General features: G+C 42.1%; 1 protein-coding gene and 1 non-coding gene across 2 annotated transcripts; one reads left to right on the forward strand and one right to left on the reverse strand.

Annotated features, from left to right (window-relative positions):
* Positions 1 to 14,846: 14,846 nt before the first annotated feature.
* On the forward strand, positions 14,847 to 14,965 carry LOC145399324 (5S ribosomal RNA). The gene has a single exon (XR_013897271.1). It is a non-coding gene; the product is annotated as a 5S ribosomal RNA (ribosomal RNA).
* A 170-nt stretch (positions 14,966 to 15,135) lies between these two features.
* On the reverse strand, positions 15,136 to 16,155 carry LOC145398983 (protein FAM200A-like). The gene is made up of 2 exons (XM_080271715.1): positions 15,771 to 16,155; positions 15,136 to 15,530 (listed from the first exon to the last, which is right to left on the reverse strand). Exons 1-2 carry the CDS (start codon positions 16,153 to 16,155, stop codon positions 15,136 to 15,138), a joined length of 780 nt encoding a protein of 259 aa, XP_080127841.1.
* Positions 16,156 to 16,717: the final 562 nt, after the last annotated feature.

Raw genomic sequence — 16,717 nt, forward strand, 5'->3', positions numbered from 1 at the left:
ATCGGTAGAGATCTGTAACTGGTTTCCATCTAACACGAATTATTGGTTACAGGTTTTAAATATTAACCACCATTAAAGTACCACAATTTACCCCAAAATGCTTTTAAAGTGCTTGTGAAATATTAAAAAAGCGTTTTGCGGCAGGGCTCTTCCCCGGACCCCGCTGGGGGAACTACCGCTCACCCCAGACCCCCTAGCTTATTGCCTCGCACCTTCGGCGCTCGGCGCCCCTTACATTGACAAACAGCTCCCCCCCCCCCTTTCCTAAATCCTGGATCCGCCACTTGTAGTGATGATGGCGATAATAATAATGATGATAAACAATGACGATGCTGCTGCTGGTGTTGATGATAATGATGACGACGATGCTGATGGTGGTGGTGGTGGTGGTGATGATAGTACAATATAGGGTCTCAATCTGCCATCTCTCCATCTTCATTGCTGAGCTGTGGCATTAGATTAACGCTAGATGGTAATGCTAGTCATGAAGAAGTGTCCTGGAGTGGATGTAGAGCTGTAGCATTTCCTTGTCCACCACTGTGCTACGTGAAACAATATGCAGAAGGACGAAAACCTGGGTCAAGTTAAGATGAAAGAACTATGTATTTTTCCCCCCAGGCCACGCCGCTAAGTTTATTACACACACACACACACACACACACACACACACACACACACACACACACACACACACACTGAAAATATTATAATGCTCGTGCTTTTGTTTCAGTGAATTTTATTTGTGTGTGTGTGTGTGTGTGTGTGTGTGTGTGTAAGAAGACGACTCTTATTCTTTTTCTTAATGCAAAGAAGAAAGAACCGAGGGAAAAAATTCTGCAAAGTTGTTCCCAAGAAAAGAACAAAGCGAAACCAAATTCAAGATGATTCATTCCGAGACGCCTGGACACAGTGTTTAAAAAAGTGGAGGTCATAGACAGAGTGATATACAGACAGAGGAGGACAGTTCCAGAGTTGACCTGTTGCATACAAGAAGGGCTGGGAGTATAAAATTAACTCTTGTATGACTGAGCTGGAGAGAAAAGGGGTAATACATCATCATACTGTCAAACCTCACAACTTCACACTGCTACACCTCACACTACCAGAATTCACACTGCCACTCCCGCGCACCATCACATCCCACACTACCAGACCTTGCACTGCTCACCTCCACATTACAAAACTCCACACTGCCACTCCTCCGTGCTAATACATGTAACAGTCATAACTCACACTGCCGAACCTCACACACCTCACATTACCGTACCCCATACTGGCACATCCCAGTCATACCTCAGGCGACGAAATCTCATATACCTCGCATTCCACATTGCCACACTCACACGATGTCTTATTCTACTCTGTCACGCTCCACAATGCCACATCACACACAGTCACATCTCACAAACCTCACACTGCCACACCTCACATTGTCACCTCCCAGTCACACTACGTTACCACATTTCGCACACGCTACACTTCACACTGCCACAGTTTACCCATACCTCATACTCCCAAACCGCACATCCAAAACTAACACAGTCACACCTCACACTGCCATACTTCACCTTGACAAGCTCCTTACTGGCAAGCTGGTACACTCCACTTCGCACTGCCCCACCAAGACCTCAGATATGATCGGATGTATAACACAGTGGGTAAAATGGGTGCGAGGGATACACGAAAAGCAATTTATGTTTCCTGTATTCTTAATGCTATGGACTACAAAGGGTTCACCTTCACACAGACTTTCCCGCTCTGTGAAATTCGATGAGTTAGAGAAACATACAAACTAAGCTCTTTCCCTTGTCTCCCTTGCGCCCATTTTATTTACATGTGCCTCTGAACCAGTTACACAGAACACCTACTTGATTACAGCGTTGTTTTGTTTATGTTCTCGGGGTCAGTGTCTTTCATCAGTGTCGACTAAGTACTGACGAGATCCGTTCAGTATTCCACAGCATCTTCCTTCAGTGTATTCAGTACTTGCTTCTCTCTGGCTGCATCCCTTCTGTCAGTTCCATCTCACCTCTCGTTTCTTCCTCGTCAAATTCACTTTCTTCCTTGTCTTCTTCAGTGCCTTCAGTATCTGTGTTTCTCTACCTGGTTCCTTCCTGTCTCTCCTCTCGTTTCATCCTTGTCAACCTCACTTTCTTCCTAATTTTCCTCCTCCAGAAAATCAGTGTCATCTTCTATACACTAGCGGAGTACGAGTCGACGCTCTTGTGTTATTCGTAAACGAGGCTGTGGAGACTGTAGCCACTGAAAGGGTGAACAGTCAGAATTAGAGGGGTTAGAGAAGTGGACTGAATGCTTAGTAATTTTGCACATACCATGATAAAACACAGAGTTAAAATGAAAAGGTAGTATAAGGGGAAGAGAGGAAAATTACAGAAAAGGGACAGTCCGCACGGGTGGGTGTGGGTGGGAGTTTTGAATCATCATAACCCGTACAAGTGGTTCAACAGGACGCAGGTGGGCGGGCGAGAATTCTAAAGAGTTCCTGTGACGCAGATATCCCGCTGGCACCAGCAAGCATTTAGTATGGACATAACCTCATGCTTAGTGGTAATAATGAAGCCATGTAATGTCGCATACCGTATATTGCAATCCTTAACCGTGAAAATACAAACGAAGCATCTTTTTTTTTTTTTTTTTTTTTTGGTTTAGTATTATGGTTTTTTAGCAACTCAAATTCGGTGTAGCATTATTCGAAAAAAATACGAGGCTCTTTCTTTTATACTTCCATTATCACTACTTTCAAGCAATTTTATTTAGTTCAAGGAAGACGTCCTCTGGTGAAAGGGTTAATTAAGGCTACATCTAACCCTTCATTTCCAAAAATGCCAGCATGAAAGTGACTGGTGGTAAGAAAGATGCATATATAAACACACCGCCATAGTGGTAAAGGGTAACTCATCACCAAAACAATGACGGCCTATCTTTTGTGTCATAGACTTCTCTTGCTTAATTGGTTAATGAAGGGTACGTCTTAATCTGCAGTTCCAAAGGTCTCTCCTAGTCTGAATGAAATCGATCGGTTGTAAGGATAATTACAACACGGCGCCATATAGTGAAAGCGTCACCCATCTAACAGTCAGTGGCAACACCTCTTCCGCGTTATATTTTGCTTATTTCCTTCATGTCTTTGCCCTACTCAACAGCTTGCAGTTAGGATGTGCTTCATCAAGAAGACTGACACGCAGTTCACACTACTTCACTAGACAAGGCTATCGGCGACCATAAGTTAGGTTAATTTAGGGTAGGGCAAGGCAGGGTAGGGTAGGGTAGATTACGTCTGGGAAAGGTAGGGTAAGGTAGATTATGTCAGCGCAGGTTAGGGCATGTTAGGGCTCGATTCTTTTCTCCCCCCTGGACATTACCCCTCCAGACTTATTCGAAAAGAAAAAAGCCGTGCAAAAGAGATTAGGTTGGATTAGATTAGGGTGAGTCGGGTAATGTCAGGACCTCAGGTTAGGTTAGGTTAAGTTATATTTGGTCATATTAGGGTGAGTTATGTTTTGTTGTGTTAGTATAGGTCAGGTTAGGTTAAGTTAGGCTTGGACAGGTCAGATCCGCTTAGACTAGGTTAGATCAGTTCAGGTGAGGTCAATTAGACTAAGTTCATTATCTTCAGGTTTGGTCAGTTCATGATGGGTTAGGTTAGGTTATATATTTAAAAATTAGGTTACGCCAGATTGCGTGTGGTTTGATTGTATTATTTTATATCAGGATGTTATTTGTTGCACTTTATTAAGGTAGGTTAAGTCAGGTAAGGTCAGGCTACGTCAGTCTGGATAAGTACAGGACCGGTTAAGTTACACCGGATTAGGTTTGGTTAGAAAAGTTTAGCGATTTTTATGTTTTTGTCACCACTTTAACATTAACTCTGATACCTTACCCATTGAGCGATTTTTTTTTTTTCCTGGAAACTTGCATGTAAGAAAGCCCAGTCCTGCCATAAAAAGAGCGAACATCAATTTCCTGCTGGGTCTTCACAGTAACCCTTAAGTGATATCACCGACTTGCTTTTGAATTGGGGTGGATCACTTAGGTCAGTGGTTTCCAACCTGTGGGGCACGGCCCCCTAGGGGAACACGAAGGGCTGCCTGGGGGGGGGGGGCGAAGGCTTGATAAGGAGGGTAATTATATTTGAAAACTATGAATTATGATGGAATTCATTAATTTCTAAATATGGGGAAAATATTTCAGATATGAATAAGAAATCTAGTTATATGAATATATAAACAATTTCAAAGACTAAGAATCTATGATACTTATTGACATGTGCCAACTATGCCAGTAAAATACAGTATTTGAGGAAGGGGGGCGCAGGGAACGTGTCATTCATTGAGGGGGGGGGGACGAGAATTAGAAAGGTTGGAAACCACTGACTTTGGTCTAGGCTAGGTAAAATGGGGGTAAAGTTTGGTTGACGCTTAAAAAAAAAAAAAAAATCCTTTCATAAATGCATTTGTTTTCATCGGATGTGACGTCTGACATGGAAGGGCCACTGTCTTGCAGCTATATTTCCCATTACATGCTTATCGGTAATAGTAAGTTTTTAAATACGTATTTCCAGCAAACTGCAAAACCAAAAATTGCATATATGGCAAAAACGGTAAAAGTTTTGCCAATCTTCATTCAGCAAAATTAAATCGTCTGGCTTTAGCAGAGGAACAGATAAATCTCATGAAGTGAGGCAATTTGTAAAATTTCGAAACAAAATATCTTTGAGTTTGTCACAAATAGCCGTTTTCTGAGAAGTTGCTTTTGGAGAAAACTGATTTTAAAGCATCAACTACAAGAAATGGATCTCTGCCCAGTGGCGTAGGAAAACTGTATCAATCCACGTTATAATCTACAGCAAAACCGGACCTGTCCCTCAGAGGGAGATTGATAGCCACAAATGATACCTTCTCATGTTGGAGAAGTACGATTTGGGAAAGGGTGTATGTAGGAAGCTTAATGCATTTAAAAACTGAAGTGTTGTAATGGCTGTTTGTATGAATTCGAGTCTATTTATGGCATCGGTAGAACTGACAGGATTTAAACATATGTATGAATATGAAAGGACATACTACAAACACCCACTATAAAGGTCCGCCATGTATTGTCTCGAAACCTGGACTTGGGCACAGGTTTCGCGAGATGAGTACCGTATATATCAATAAACAAAGCAGCTCTGGCATAGAAAATATCACTCACTATACCACTTAGTACAGTATTCCCATTTACTTACAAGATCTGCATGGAAAGATATTGTTATAAAGAGAATTTCCGACATAAAAACAGTATTGGTAACTCACAGAAAAGTACAATAAATACAGAAATTATGCAACTACTTCCCATTTCATTCTAGAATTTCTGTAAGTTTCTCTTGTTTACACTCACTCTTCCTTTCACCCTTCATGCATTAGGTAAGATTAATTCAATATATTCCTCTTGCCCACATCTTTCAGCTTGTCACTTCCATCTTCTTTACGTTCTGCTTTTACGCACCATTCGTTCATTTGTCTTTATATGTCGGCAGCAACTCCACATGCACTCCTCAGGTAACTCCCCTCTATCGCCCTCAGTCGAGATGTTTGTCCTAAATTTTTCTGTCTTCCTCCCACGGGATAAGGGTTCGTATTCTCGGCTGTTAAGGATGCTCCCTAACACCTCTTCCTTACCGATTTATTTTTGGATAAGCCTGGCTAGTATAGTTTTGAACGTTATTATGCAGTGTATGGTGGTATTAGAATGACTTGAGTAATGCAGATGATGACAAGGTGTAATAAGAAAAATAAATCGCTTAGGATGAGGTGTTTAGGAGCTTAAATGCAAGATCCATTAAAACACCGTGGGGAGTAATCTTAACCCTTTCATTCTGTTGACGTGTTTTTATAGTCCCCTACCTGTCAAACCGGTCGGGGACTGTAGGTTTGCAGTTTCGTCAGTACGTCCGTCAGTCCGCTCGCAATTTCGTGTCTGCTCTGTAACTTTCACATGCAGACTTTGATATACTGTAACTTCACACAATTGTTCCCCATACCATGACGGTGTGTCGCGCGCAACAACCATCCATCTACTCCCGAGGTCAAGGTCACATTTGGGGTTCAACCAAGGTTGAGTGCTGTCATACTTTTGTAATAGTTTTGTAAAAAGGAACAAAAAAATCAGAATCCACTACATTAACCAATTTTTTGTTATTAATTTGCTTTTCGTTCCTCTTCTCGGTTATATAAAAAAAATGAATTCACGACAGGAGAGGGACCGAAAACGTAAGCGACGAGCCAGAACCACCAACTTTACTGAGAACAAGGTCAAGTTCGAACCAGGCAGCACAAGACTCAGAAACAAATAAAAAAAAAAAAAAAAAATTACAATCCAGCTTACATTGGTTCTTAAAATACGCCAAATCCCTTGTATATATGTAGGACACTAATTTTCTTAATGTCCTTGAAGTATAAAGTCACATGCTTTACATACCCATATTGTGTAAACAGTACATACGGATTACCATCATACCCACATTGTAAACACGGTACATATGTATTATCATCCAGTGGGGGACTTTGCATTTCATGGCAATACTTCATTCCCTTGTTCTTTTTTTTGGCTATCTTCAGACGATTTTATTCAGCTTAGGAGAGACTTTTCGAACCAGAGGGGTTAGTTACAGCCTTCATTAGCCTCCTCACTACCAGGGTGTTCTATTTTAAAGGAATCGTCGGGAGAAGACAAGAATCATAGGAAAATAATACGCCATAAGACCGAAGTGGTTAAAAGTGGAGAGTGTGTGGGTGAAGTCAAGCTCCCAGTTTTTGAAGGTAATTTCTGATATATGTAATGATGATATATGTGATGTGATGGTATGTGATGATGTGATGTGTGATGATATGAGATGATGTGTGATAATATGTGATGATGTGGGATAAGATGTGTGATGATATATGTGATTATGATGTGATATGTGATGTGATGATATATGTGATGATGATAGACCTTTCTGTACCGTTCCTGCCTACAAGCTATAATGTGGAATGCGGGCCAATAACATTTAACAAGTACAGGTGTTACATAAATGAAAGGTATAATATGGAGCTTGCTCACTGTCATGCAAGGAACTCTAACACTCACATTTCTTTGCTGTTTCTGCTCACTGCTTTCAAGGGACCGGGAAAGGTGTCACAGGAGCGGTTTTCTGGCAACTTTTCCTTGGATACTCGACCTTTCCCCATATTTCCGCTGGTGACCTTTCCTGGTGAGTGTGGCTGTGACTGCGAAGTTTTTTATGACAGCATACCTGTAAAAGTTAATAAGGGATCCGGGAAAGGTGTCACAGGAGCGGGTTTCTGGCAACTTTTCCTTGGATACTCGACCTTTCCCCATATTTCCGCTGGTGACCTGGTGAGTGTGGCTGTGACTGCGAAGTTTCTTATGACAGCATACCTGTAAAAGTTAATGAGGGAATGTCACCAAGGTAAAGTTGACAGGGAACAAAAGTATATAAATAAGGAAATAGATAATAAATGACTAATCTCCCACGTCTTGGTCTGCCTAGATACTGGGGAGGAACGCCTTCACATGGTGGCGCTGGTGCAACCGGGAGGCGGAACTGCCCGTTTATATTCTACAGGCATCCCTCAGTTCTCTCCCTATCGTTCAAAGAGAGGATGCTGGGCTGCTGAAGAATGGGAACTTCAGCTCACAGTTCACCGACTTAACATTCAGATGAGGCTGGAGCAACAACAACAACATCAGCAACAGCAACACCAATGACAACACAGCAGCAACAACAACAACAACAACAACAACAACAACAACAACAACCACAATACTCCCACTTATCAGTCTACATTCCCCAGTGTATACCCTAACTTCCCTATACCCTTTCCACGTTAAGTTGGCCTAGATTTTCGTCCTTTCGCAATTTATGTCACGTAGCTCAGTGACAGAAAAAGATAGTGCTACGGCTATACATCCTTTCCATAGCACTTCATCGTCTCCTGCACCATATTCCAGTGTCAATCTATTGTTACACCTTAGGAGTCATGGTGGAGAGGTGGTAATTTTAGGCCAAGTTGGAGTAAAGAGGATATAGTCATGTTGCCTGTCGTGTCATCCTTATCAACCCTTCTAGCAGAGGGTGTCGTTTTTATTTCTAGTCATGCCATTTCCTGGCTATTTTATTTCCTGCAGGTGGCCTATTCATACAGGACTAGTTATATATAGATAGCCTTTATTAATCCTGTTTTAACTTTGGTGAGAATGAGAAAATGAAAAGATGGATGACGGCCCATTGACAAGGAAGGGGAGCGATTGATTGTGGGCCGGGGTCAGTGGGGGAAGAGGTCATAATCATCATCATCATCATCATCGTAGGCATCATCATCATCATCATCATCGCTATAATCATCATCGTAAGCTTCGACATCATCATCATCATCATCATCATCAACATTATCACCATCATCATCATCAATCCTCATCATCATCCTCTTTCATATAATGCATGTAATGGGAGAGAATCAAGTTCAGGTATATCATCATCATCATCATCATCATCATAACGTTCCTCTGTCTTATGATACACTAGTGGGAAGGATTCACGTTCAGGAAAAGAGAACACAAGACATGAGAACTATCATTACAGACCTTTGAAAACAGATCACAAAATCCATTCAAGCTACAGACAGACGATTTTATTAAGCATGTGAATAAACCCTCCTATACCCTGTTACTTTAACTTGACCTAATATTGCCGTCTCTGCATCTTGAATACTGAGTTGTAGGAATGGTGTTAGAATACAATCAAATCACGAAGAAGAGCTGTGGAAAGGATGTATAACCACAGTAATGTATAATTCTGCTACTGAGCTACGTGAAATAAGCTGAAAAAAAAAAAAATCTGAACCAAGTTAAGGTGACCTGACAATAGTCATTTGATTATAAGATCAAGTAAATATATGTGTAATTTCTCCAGACTTGACAAGCTGACAGACTATAAAAAGATAAAAATAAAAATATATTTCTGAAAAAGGAACCATCAAAGCTCCCCTGGTATGAAAAATGTTGATAATTAGGCAAAATGCTGTCCCTGAAACATGGCAACGAAAATACTGTATAAATTTGCTTTTTCCAACTTACTTGAGAATATTTTTGCGTGCAATTTAAATGCTTGGTGCGCGTGTACTTCGCGGAAAAAAGAAGCATGGTTTTTTCTGTGTAATCGGACCCACTTCAATATTAAAGTAGCAGCATGTAGCGGTGTGGTTAATGTGGGTACACACGCACACGCACAGGCACAGGCACACGCGCACGCACATGCACACGCAAACGCACACGCACACTGTCCACATATGCTCACATACACAAATATGCACAGATTCAAGTTCACGCATACAACGGCTCCCCACACAGACAATAAAGCAAACAAACACCATTAATTATCTTAATCATTATCATCATCATCATCCCGCCTCTTTTTCCCGACCTCCTAGGGGACAAGATAGGGCCCAGATAGCAGTGTAAAAGTGAATCATGACGGTAGGAGAGCGAATCAGTAGCATACACAGCGAAATGACACACACACATTCATTCATTCACCATTCAAGCCCCTGGAGTCTAAGAGTCCCTCTCACAGGTATAACTCACCACATACATAAGATTGACGTTACCTATCATAGTCAAGCTGCCGACTATCATGTTAAAAAAAAGTAGGGGGCCAAATCCGTGTTGTGCACTCCTTTATACAACACTAATGCAACTAGCTCGATTCCTAGTCAGTTCCCTAATCTTGAGATCCATGCCTTGCTTTCTCATACATTCATTTATCATAATCGAAGCCTCGTCTCACCTTCGAACTCATTCATATATTATATCCTTTTCACCATTCAGATTATACCCATTTTCTCCACCTGACAGCAAGATCTAACCACGCTCTCTTCAACTCTATTGTCCACGGACTTCCCTACTCCACATCTTTCATGCGTCACGTTATTTTTCTTATCCACTGTCTGCACTCCACACATGCATCTCAATATGCCCATCTTCACTGTTCTACCTCTTGATCTTCCGTACTCATTCCACATCAGTCCCACAGTCAAATGTTAATGTGGGTACTAACACCTCTTAAAGCTGCCATACTCAGGCGTCAGTTCCACGCCAAGGCCTGTACAGCAGCAGCCACTTTCCTTTCCATTTGCCCATCTACTATCCTCTTCCTTTGTATGTTCACTTCTCTTGTCTATCACCACACTTAGGTACTTAAACTTCCTCACCAATTCAAGTCTCTCTCCAGTCACCAGAACATCACACCGAGGATCGCCTTTCTCAGCAACCATCACTTTTCTTGTACAGTACCTACAGACGCTCACAAACATCTACAAAACACTACGCACCTGTCTTCACAGCTCTTGTTGACTGTTAGCAAGTACACTGAAGCTCCATCCTTGCTCCTGCTTCGCTGTTTATAGAGTGTTTCATCTTCATGTTCCGAAGCTGATGAGTAATATGCTCGTACACCACGTTACCACTGATTTTGTTGATGGGCCTTAACGGGGAATGCGTACAAAACAATTGTGCAGACGTGATGAAGTGAAGTGCCATCCCCGCTTCTGATCCACTGTTTTAGCGAGTTTCGTCACCATGCTTTGAAGCCCATGAACAAGGTCTAGTGAAGCCAAAGTCATCCCCTCGCAGCTTAAGCGACACTCTGAATGGGCAGGTTACCATGCACAGAAAACTTGTAGGTGATAGCGGTGTCTGTGATAAAAATTGCAATTCCTTGACATTCGTATCATTGTCATTGTCAGTGTTATAAATGATTTGTTGTTGATGATTCTGTTCGTTTTTATTTATTTTTAATTCATTTCACCCTGCTCATGAATAACGTGCTCAGGTGCCCACTCATATCAAAAGCAGATAGACAGATGGACAGACAGGGGACTAGGCTTCTATCATGACAGTAAGGACTAAGGGCCGCTTCCACAGTAGTTTGGTTTCTGTCCCAACGAAGAGCATTTCCCAACATAGCAAACTTCACTAATAAAGTATGAAGCTCACTCAGGACTCCGAAATAAGCGCTCTAATAATGGTTGGTGTCCTCGCCAAAATCAAAGTCAAAGGTAATTTTTGAAGTGGAAACAGAGGAGTGAAGGCGTCGTTTTTCCTCACAAAGAGCAGCGACTCTGGAAGTGACCTTAAAAGTGGAGAGAGGTGGTTTGACAGTCAGAATAACACCACAAGAATTGGGTGTCATTTGTGTTAAAAGTAGTAAAGCCATAAAGATAAAGTAGATGAGAGATTAATAAAAATAATATACCGATGGACTGTACTGGGCGTGAGAAGAAAGGGGAGATCAAGGTCAAGAAAGAGATAGAAGGAGGGTGTGAATGATTTTTTTCTTTTAATTACATAGATTTGAATGCATAAGAGGATAGAGAACATGTAGAGGCTGGGGTAAACTGGAATGACAGTGGCTTGCGACAGGGAAGAATTTTACCCCAGCGATCTCATGGAAGAGTTGTAGCGATCGGGGTAAACTTGAACGAAGCTTAATTTTATGTCTATCTGTCTACCTATCTATCAGTCCATGTGTGTGTGTGTGTGTGTACGTGTATGTATATATGTATGTATGTATAGTAAGGGTTTAAGTACACCTCAACGAGAGATCCCAAAATTAAAAGCAAAGAAAATGCAGAAAAGATGCCATATCAGGGAGTATCATGACTTAAAAATTTCCTCCCACATATATACCAGTCTCTCTCTCTCTCTCTCTCTCTCTCTCTCTCTCTCTCTCTCTTTCACTAAACCTTCACCTTATGGGAATAGCTTTCGAAAAGAGAGAGAGTCTGCATAGAGAATTCGAGAACCACGCCTGCCCTCGCGTCCCTACCCCTTACGACCGAAAATCACGATGAAAGACTACGGGACGACGGCCTTTATAGAGCCACGTGCCTGAGCTCCATCCTGCCCCTGCCTTGGTGTAGCTGGGAGTCTCGCTTTTGAGTGGCTCTATGAAAAATGAATGAGGGGAACAATGCTAGCCTCGTGCAGGTGTTTGTTCGTAGGAGAAAGGGAATGTCAGGTGGTGGAGGGGAAAAAAAGAGGAGGAGGGAGGAAAGAGGGAAAGGAGAGAAAGGAAAGAGGGAGAGGAGAGAAAGGAAAGAGGGAAAGGAGAGAAAGGAAGAAAAGGAGAGGAAAGAGGGAAAGGACAGAGAGGAAGAAGAGAAGAGGAAAGAGGGAAAGGAGAGAGAAAGGAAGAAAAGGAGAGGAAAGAGGGAAAGGAGAGAAAGAAAGGAAAGGAGAGATAAGGGAGCAAAGGAGAGGAAAGAGAGAAAGGACAGGGGGAAAAAAAGGGAGGGAATGTAGGAAACGTAATATAAGAGAGAGAGAGAGAGAGAGAGAGAGAGAGAGAGAGAGAGAGAGAGAGAGAGACAGACAGACAGACAGACAGAGACAGAGAGACAGAGAGACAGACAGACAGACAGACAGAAACAGACAGAGACAGAGACAGAGAGCGAAAATAATGTAAGGGAAAACGGAGGAAAGAGTGAAAGGAGTGAGAGGGGAAAGCAGAGAAAAAATGAAGGAAGGCGGATAAAGCGAGGGATGGGAGAGAATAAGAATGAGAGAGAGAGAGAGAGAGAGAGAGAGAGAGAGAGAGAGAGAGAGAGAGAGAGAGAGAGAGAGAGAGAGAGAGAGAGAGAGAGAGAGAGAGAGAGAGATCAAAGAGGTAGAAGAGAAAAGAAAATATCAGATGTTTCGGGAAGGAAAAGGGAGAAAGGAATGCAACCAGGGAGTAGGAGAAAGAGGGAAAAGGAAAAAAAGAAGGAAAACATAGAAGGGAAGAGAGGAAGAAGGAGGAAGAGAGGAAGAAGAGGGAAGAGAGGAGGAGGAAGGAGGATGGAGGAGAGAGGTAGGTGGAGGAAGAGAGAGGAAACCCACCAGAGGCTTGGAGAGAACAGCCTCCCCCCTGAGGAAATGTGGAACCCAAACCCCGATGTGAGAACCCTGCGTGGAGGAGTGGAGGGAAAAAGTGGAGGGAAGAGGACGAATGGAGGGAAAGAGTGGAGGGGAGAGGAAGAATGAGGGGAAAGGAAGAGAGAGAGGAGTGGAGGGAAAAAGTGGGAGGGAAGAGGAAGAATGGAGGGAAACGAAGAGAGAGAGAATGGAGGGAAAAAGTGGAAGGGAAGAGGAAGAATGGAGGGAAAGGAAGAGAGGGAGGAGTGGAACGAAAAAGTGGGAGGAAAGGAGGGAGAGGTAGAGACGTAGGAGTGGAGGAAAAAAGTGGGGGGAAGAGGAGGGCGGGAGGGAGAGAAAGAGGGGGGAAAACTGGAGAGAAAAAGTGGGAGGAAGAATGGGAAAGGAGGGAGAGAAAGAAAAGAAGGAGGGCAGGGAAGAAGAGGAAGAGGACGGCAGAGGAGAGGAAAAGGGAAGAGGGAAAGAGAAAGAAGGAAGTGTGCAGCTCAAGTGATACTGGATGAAGAGGAGGGATAAGAGGAGGAAGAGAGAATAAGAGGAGGGATGAGGAAATGGAAGAAAGGTGACGGAAAGAGGAAGGGAAGGAGGATGAAGAAGGGAAGAGGTAGAGAGAGAGAAAGGTGGAGGAGGAGGAGGAGGAGGAGGAGGAGGAGGAGGGAAGAGAAAAAGAAGAATTAGCCTACGATGATGATGTGAGAGAGAGAGAGAGAGAGAGAGAGAGAGAGAGAGAGAGAGAGAGAGAGAGAGAGAGAGAGAGAGAGAGAGAGAGAGAGAGAGAGAGAGAGAGAGAGAGAGGAAGGAGGAACCCTGGAGACGAATATGGTTGGTGGAGGAGTTGGAGGGAAAAAGTTGGAGGAAGAACAGAGGCTGGAAGTTGGAGAGAAAAAATGGTGAGGGAAGGAGAGAAGAAAGGCGGTGTGGTAGCGGGCAGACGACAATGGCAGGGTAGGGATGGTAGTAGCTGATGGGAGAGGTCTGGAAGAAAGGATTGTGTCTATCTAGCTTTGTGTCTGTCTATATATTTATCTATCAGTCTGTCTGTCTGTCTGTCTGTCTCTCTCTCTCTCTCTCTCTCTCTCTCTCTCTCTCTCTCTCTCAGTATAGAAGTACAGAAAACTTTATCCAAATCTGAATGGAATATGATACTAGAATAACAGAGTAAAAAAAAAAAGTTGGAGTGAAAGTTAAATCGCCTGGATGAAGTGTTACGGCAGTGGAAGCTTGTACGTAATGGATGGGGGTACAGGCAGTAATGTGAAGGGTGGTCGGTGGTGTGATGGTGTTGTGGTGTGGATGGTGTAGGTCAGTGCTCTTCAACCTTTTTTGGCGTCGTCCACCCCTAGTGTTGAATTGGTAAAAGCTGTCCACCCCAATCGGTTAACTGTATAATCCTATGATCCTAACCTTATATATTTACTTTTTTAGGTTCTTGAATGTACAAATATGTAAGCAAGTAAAAACAATTTCACTCATTATAAATTTGCAGTTTATTATTTTTCCATTATGCATTTCATATTACATAATGCAGTCTCATTACAAGAGAAAATACATCAGTGCAATTAAAAAAAAATGGCATCTCTCCTAATGAAGCAAATCAATAAGCAATATTGCGCATAATATGCGTTGTATTTGATATATTCCAAAAATCAAATTGTTCTTCATTTTTATATCTACATATGCAAAAAAAAAATAGTTTCATTCACTTTTTTAATTTCCAAATTTTAGGTATAAATTCTTCCATATAATTATTCATTCATTCAAAATATACATAACATTATTTCATCACTGAAGTTCCAAAGCAAATAAATTGTCTTCATAAATTATAAAACAAGAATAAAATTGCAAACATTACGTTTTATATTTGCCATTGTAACAAAAACGGCCATACCACGTTGAGTACACCGCTTCCCGTTCGATCAGCGAAGTTAAGCAACGTTGGGTCTGGTTAGTACTTGGATGGGTGACCGCCTGGGAACACCAGATGCTGTTGGCATCCCTACGTCAAGTGGGGTTGGTGGAGGATTAGTGCCCCTCCCTGTAAAACAATTAACTCTCAGCCCTTGGCCACCCTGTCTGGGATACATGGCGTCTGGCAATGAATGAATGAATGAACAAAAACGTCATGAATCTTCCTCCAAAAAACAAAAAAACAAAAAATAAATATTAGTGGCTTGGCTGGTGTTGCAGTTTGTCTGCTATCAGGTTGAATCGAGGCACCAGACGATTTTCCAATGCAACCCGCATCACTGGATCTAAATTGAGAATGGCATTCATTTTCTTTGTCTTGATTAAAACTAAGCTTGAGAAGTCTTGTTCACATAAATATGACGTTGGCATCTGGACAAACTTTGCTGTTGCCTGATCAGCCAACTCCTTGTACTCAGGATTATCAAGCAGGGAAATCCAGAAATCCATAGGGTGGCCAAATGTCTTGAAAGCTGCTTTTTGAGAGTAATTCACCACTTTAAGCTCCAATAGGGCATCAGAATGATCGGTTCCATCATCTGAAAATGGATTAAGTACCCACATCTTGGAGGCCAGGTAGTCATTCTCACTGTCTGGGAAATAACATTCAAGATTTTCCTACATCAATGTAAGGTGTTTGATAACCATTTGGGACATTTGCACCTCCAGTGTCTGCCCTTCTTCCTGCATACCATGTTCCCAGCCACATTCTCTCATATACTTATCAAATATTTCAAAGTCAGAAAAACATCTCTTCTCTACATTGCTTTTCCATTTTTTCACCTTCAGTTTGAATCCATTTATTTTTCCTATACTTGTAAAGATATCCCCACCTTTGCCTTTCTGACTGATGTTCAACTTGTTCAGATGGTCAAACACTGAGGCCGTGTAAGACAGCTTTGCCAGCCAGAATGTATCTTGACACTTAACTGCCATGGGATTTGCTTCTTCAGTAAAGAAAACACAGAGTTCTTCTCGCAGTGCCAATACTCGATTGAGAACCTTCCCGCGTGATAGCCAACGCACTTCAGCATGCAAGAGAAGTTTGGTGAAGTTGGCTTCCATATCCTTACATAACTCACTGAACATTCTGTGTTTCTTTGCATGTGCACGTATATGATTCACCATTTTTACATCATCATCAAGAAGTAGCTCAAAGGCATTTTTCTCATTTGCATTCCAAGCCTCATTCAGACGTTTTGCCACTAAGGCTTCCATGTGAATCACGCAATGAATGGGGACACAATTCGGTGAAAGAGAGAGGAGAGCTAGATGGGGGAGTGATACTTAGCTATTATAGTGGCGATATGTAATATACAAATATATATTTAATGTTCACACTTTGTGATAAATCTGAAGGGAAAGACAGAGAGGTTAAAAATTGTTTAAATTTCATTGTACAGTGTATGCATTTCGAGATAAAGCTGGATTAAGTGCTCGTGAGCTACAGAAAAATCAACATACAGGTATCTTTGACTACACATATGTAAATTCTCCACTTGTATTATATTATTTATTTCTTCTTTTTTATTCTATCCATATACGGTAATGATCTGGTCCACCCTCTGTCCACCCAAAGAAAGCTGTCCACCCCACACTGAATTTCGTCCACCCTAAGGTGGACCGTCCACCCAGGTTGAATAGCACTGGTGTAGGTAATGCTGTGGTGTGGTGTGACTGGTGTGGGTACCGCTGTGCTATGTGGTGATATGTGTTATTTTTCGTAGAGGTGTGATGTGGTGTGACTGGTATGTGGTGTGGTGTGACTGGTATGTGGTGT

Source organism: Coenobita brevimanus, chromosome 5 (assembly GCF_032717465.1).
Source record: "Coenobita brevimanus isolate Jiangsu-jjx chromosome 5, ASM3271746v2, whole genome shotgun sequence".
Classification (NCBI taxonomy): Eukaryota; Metazoa; Arthropoda; class Malacostraca; order Decapoda; family Coenobitidae; genus Coenobita; species Coenobita brevimanus.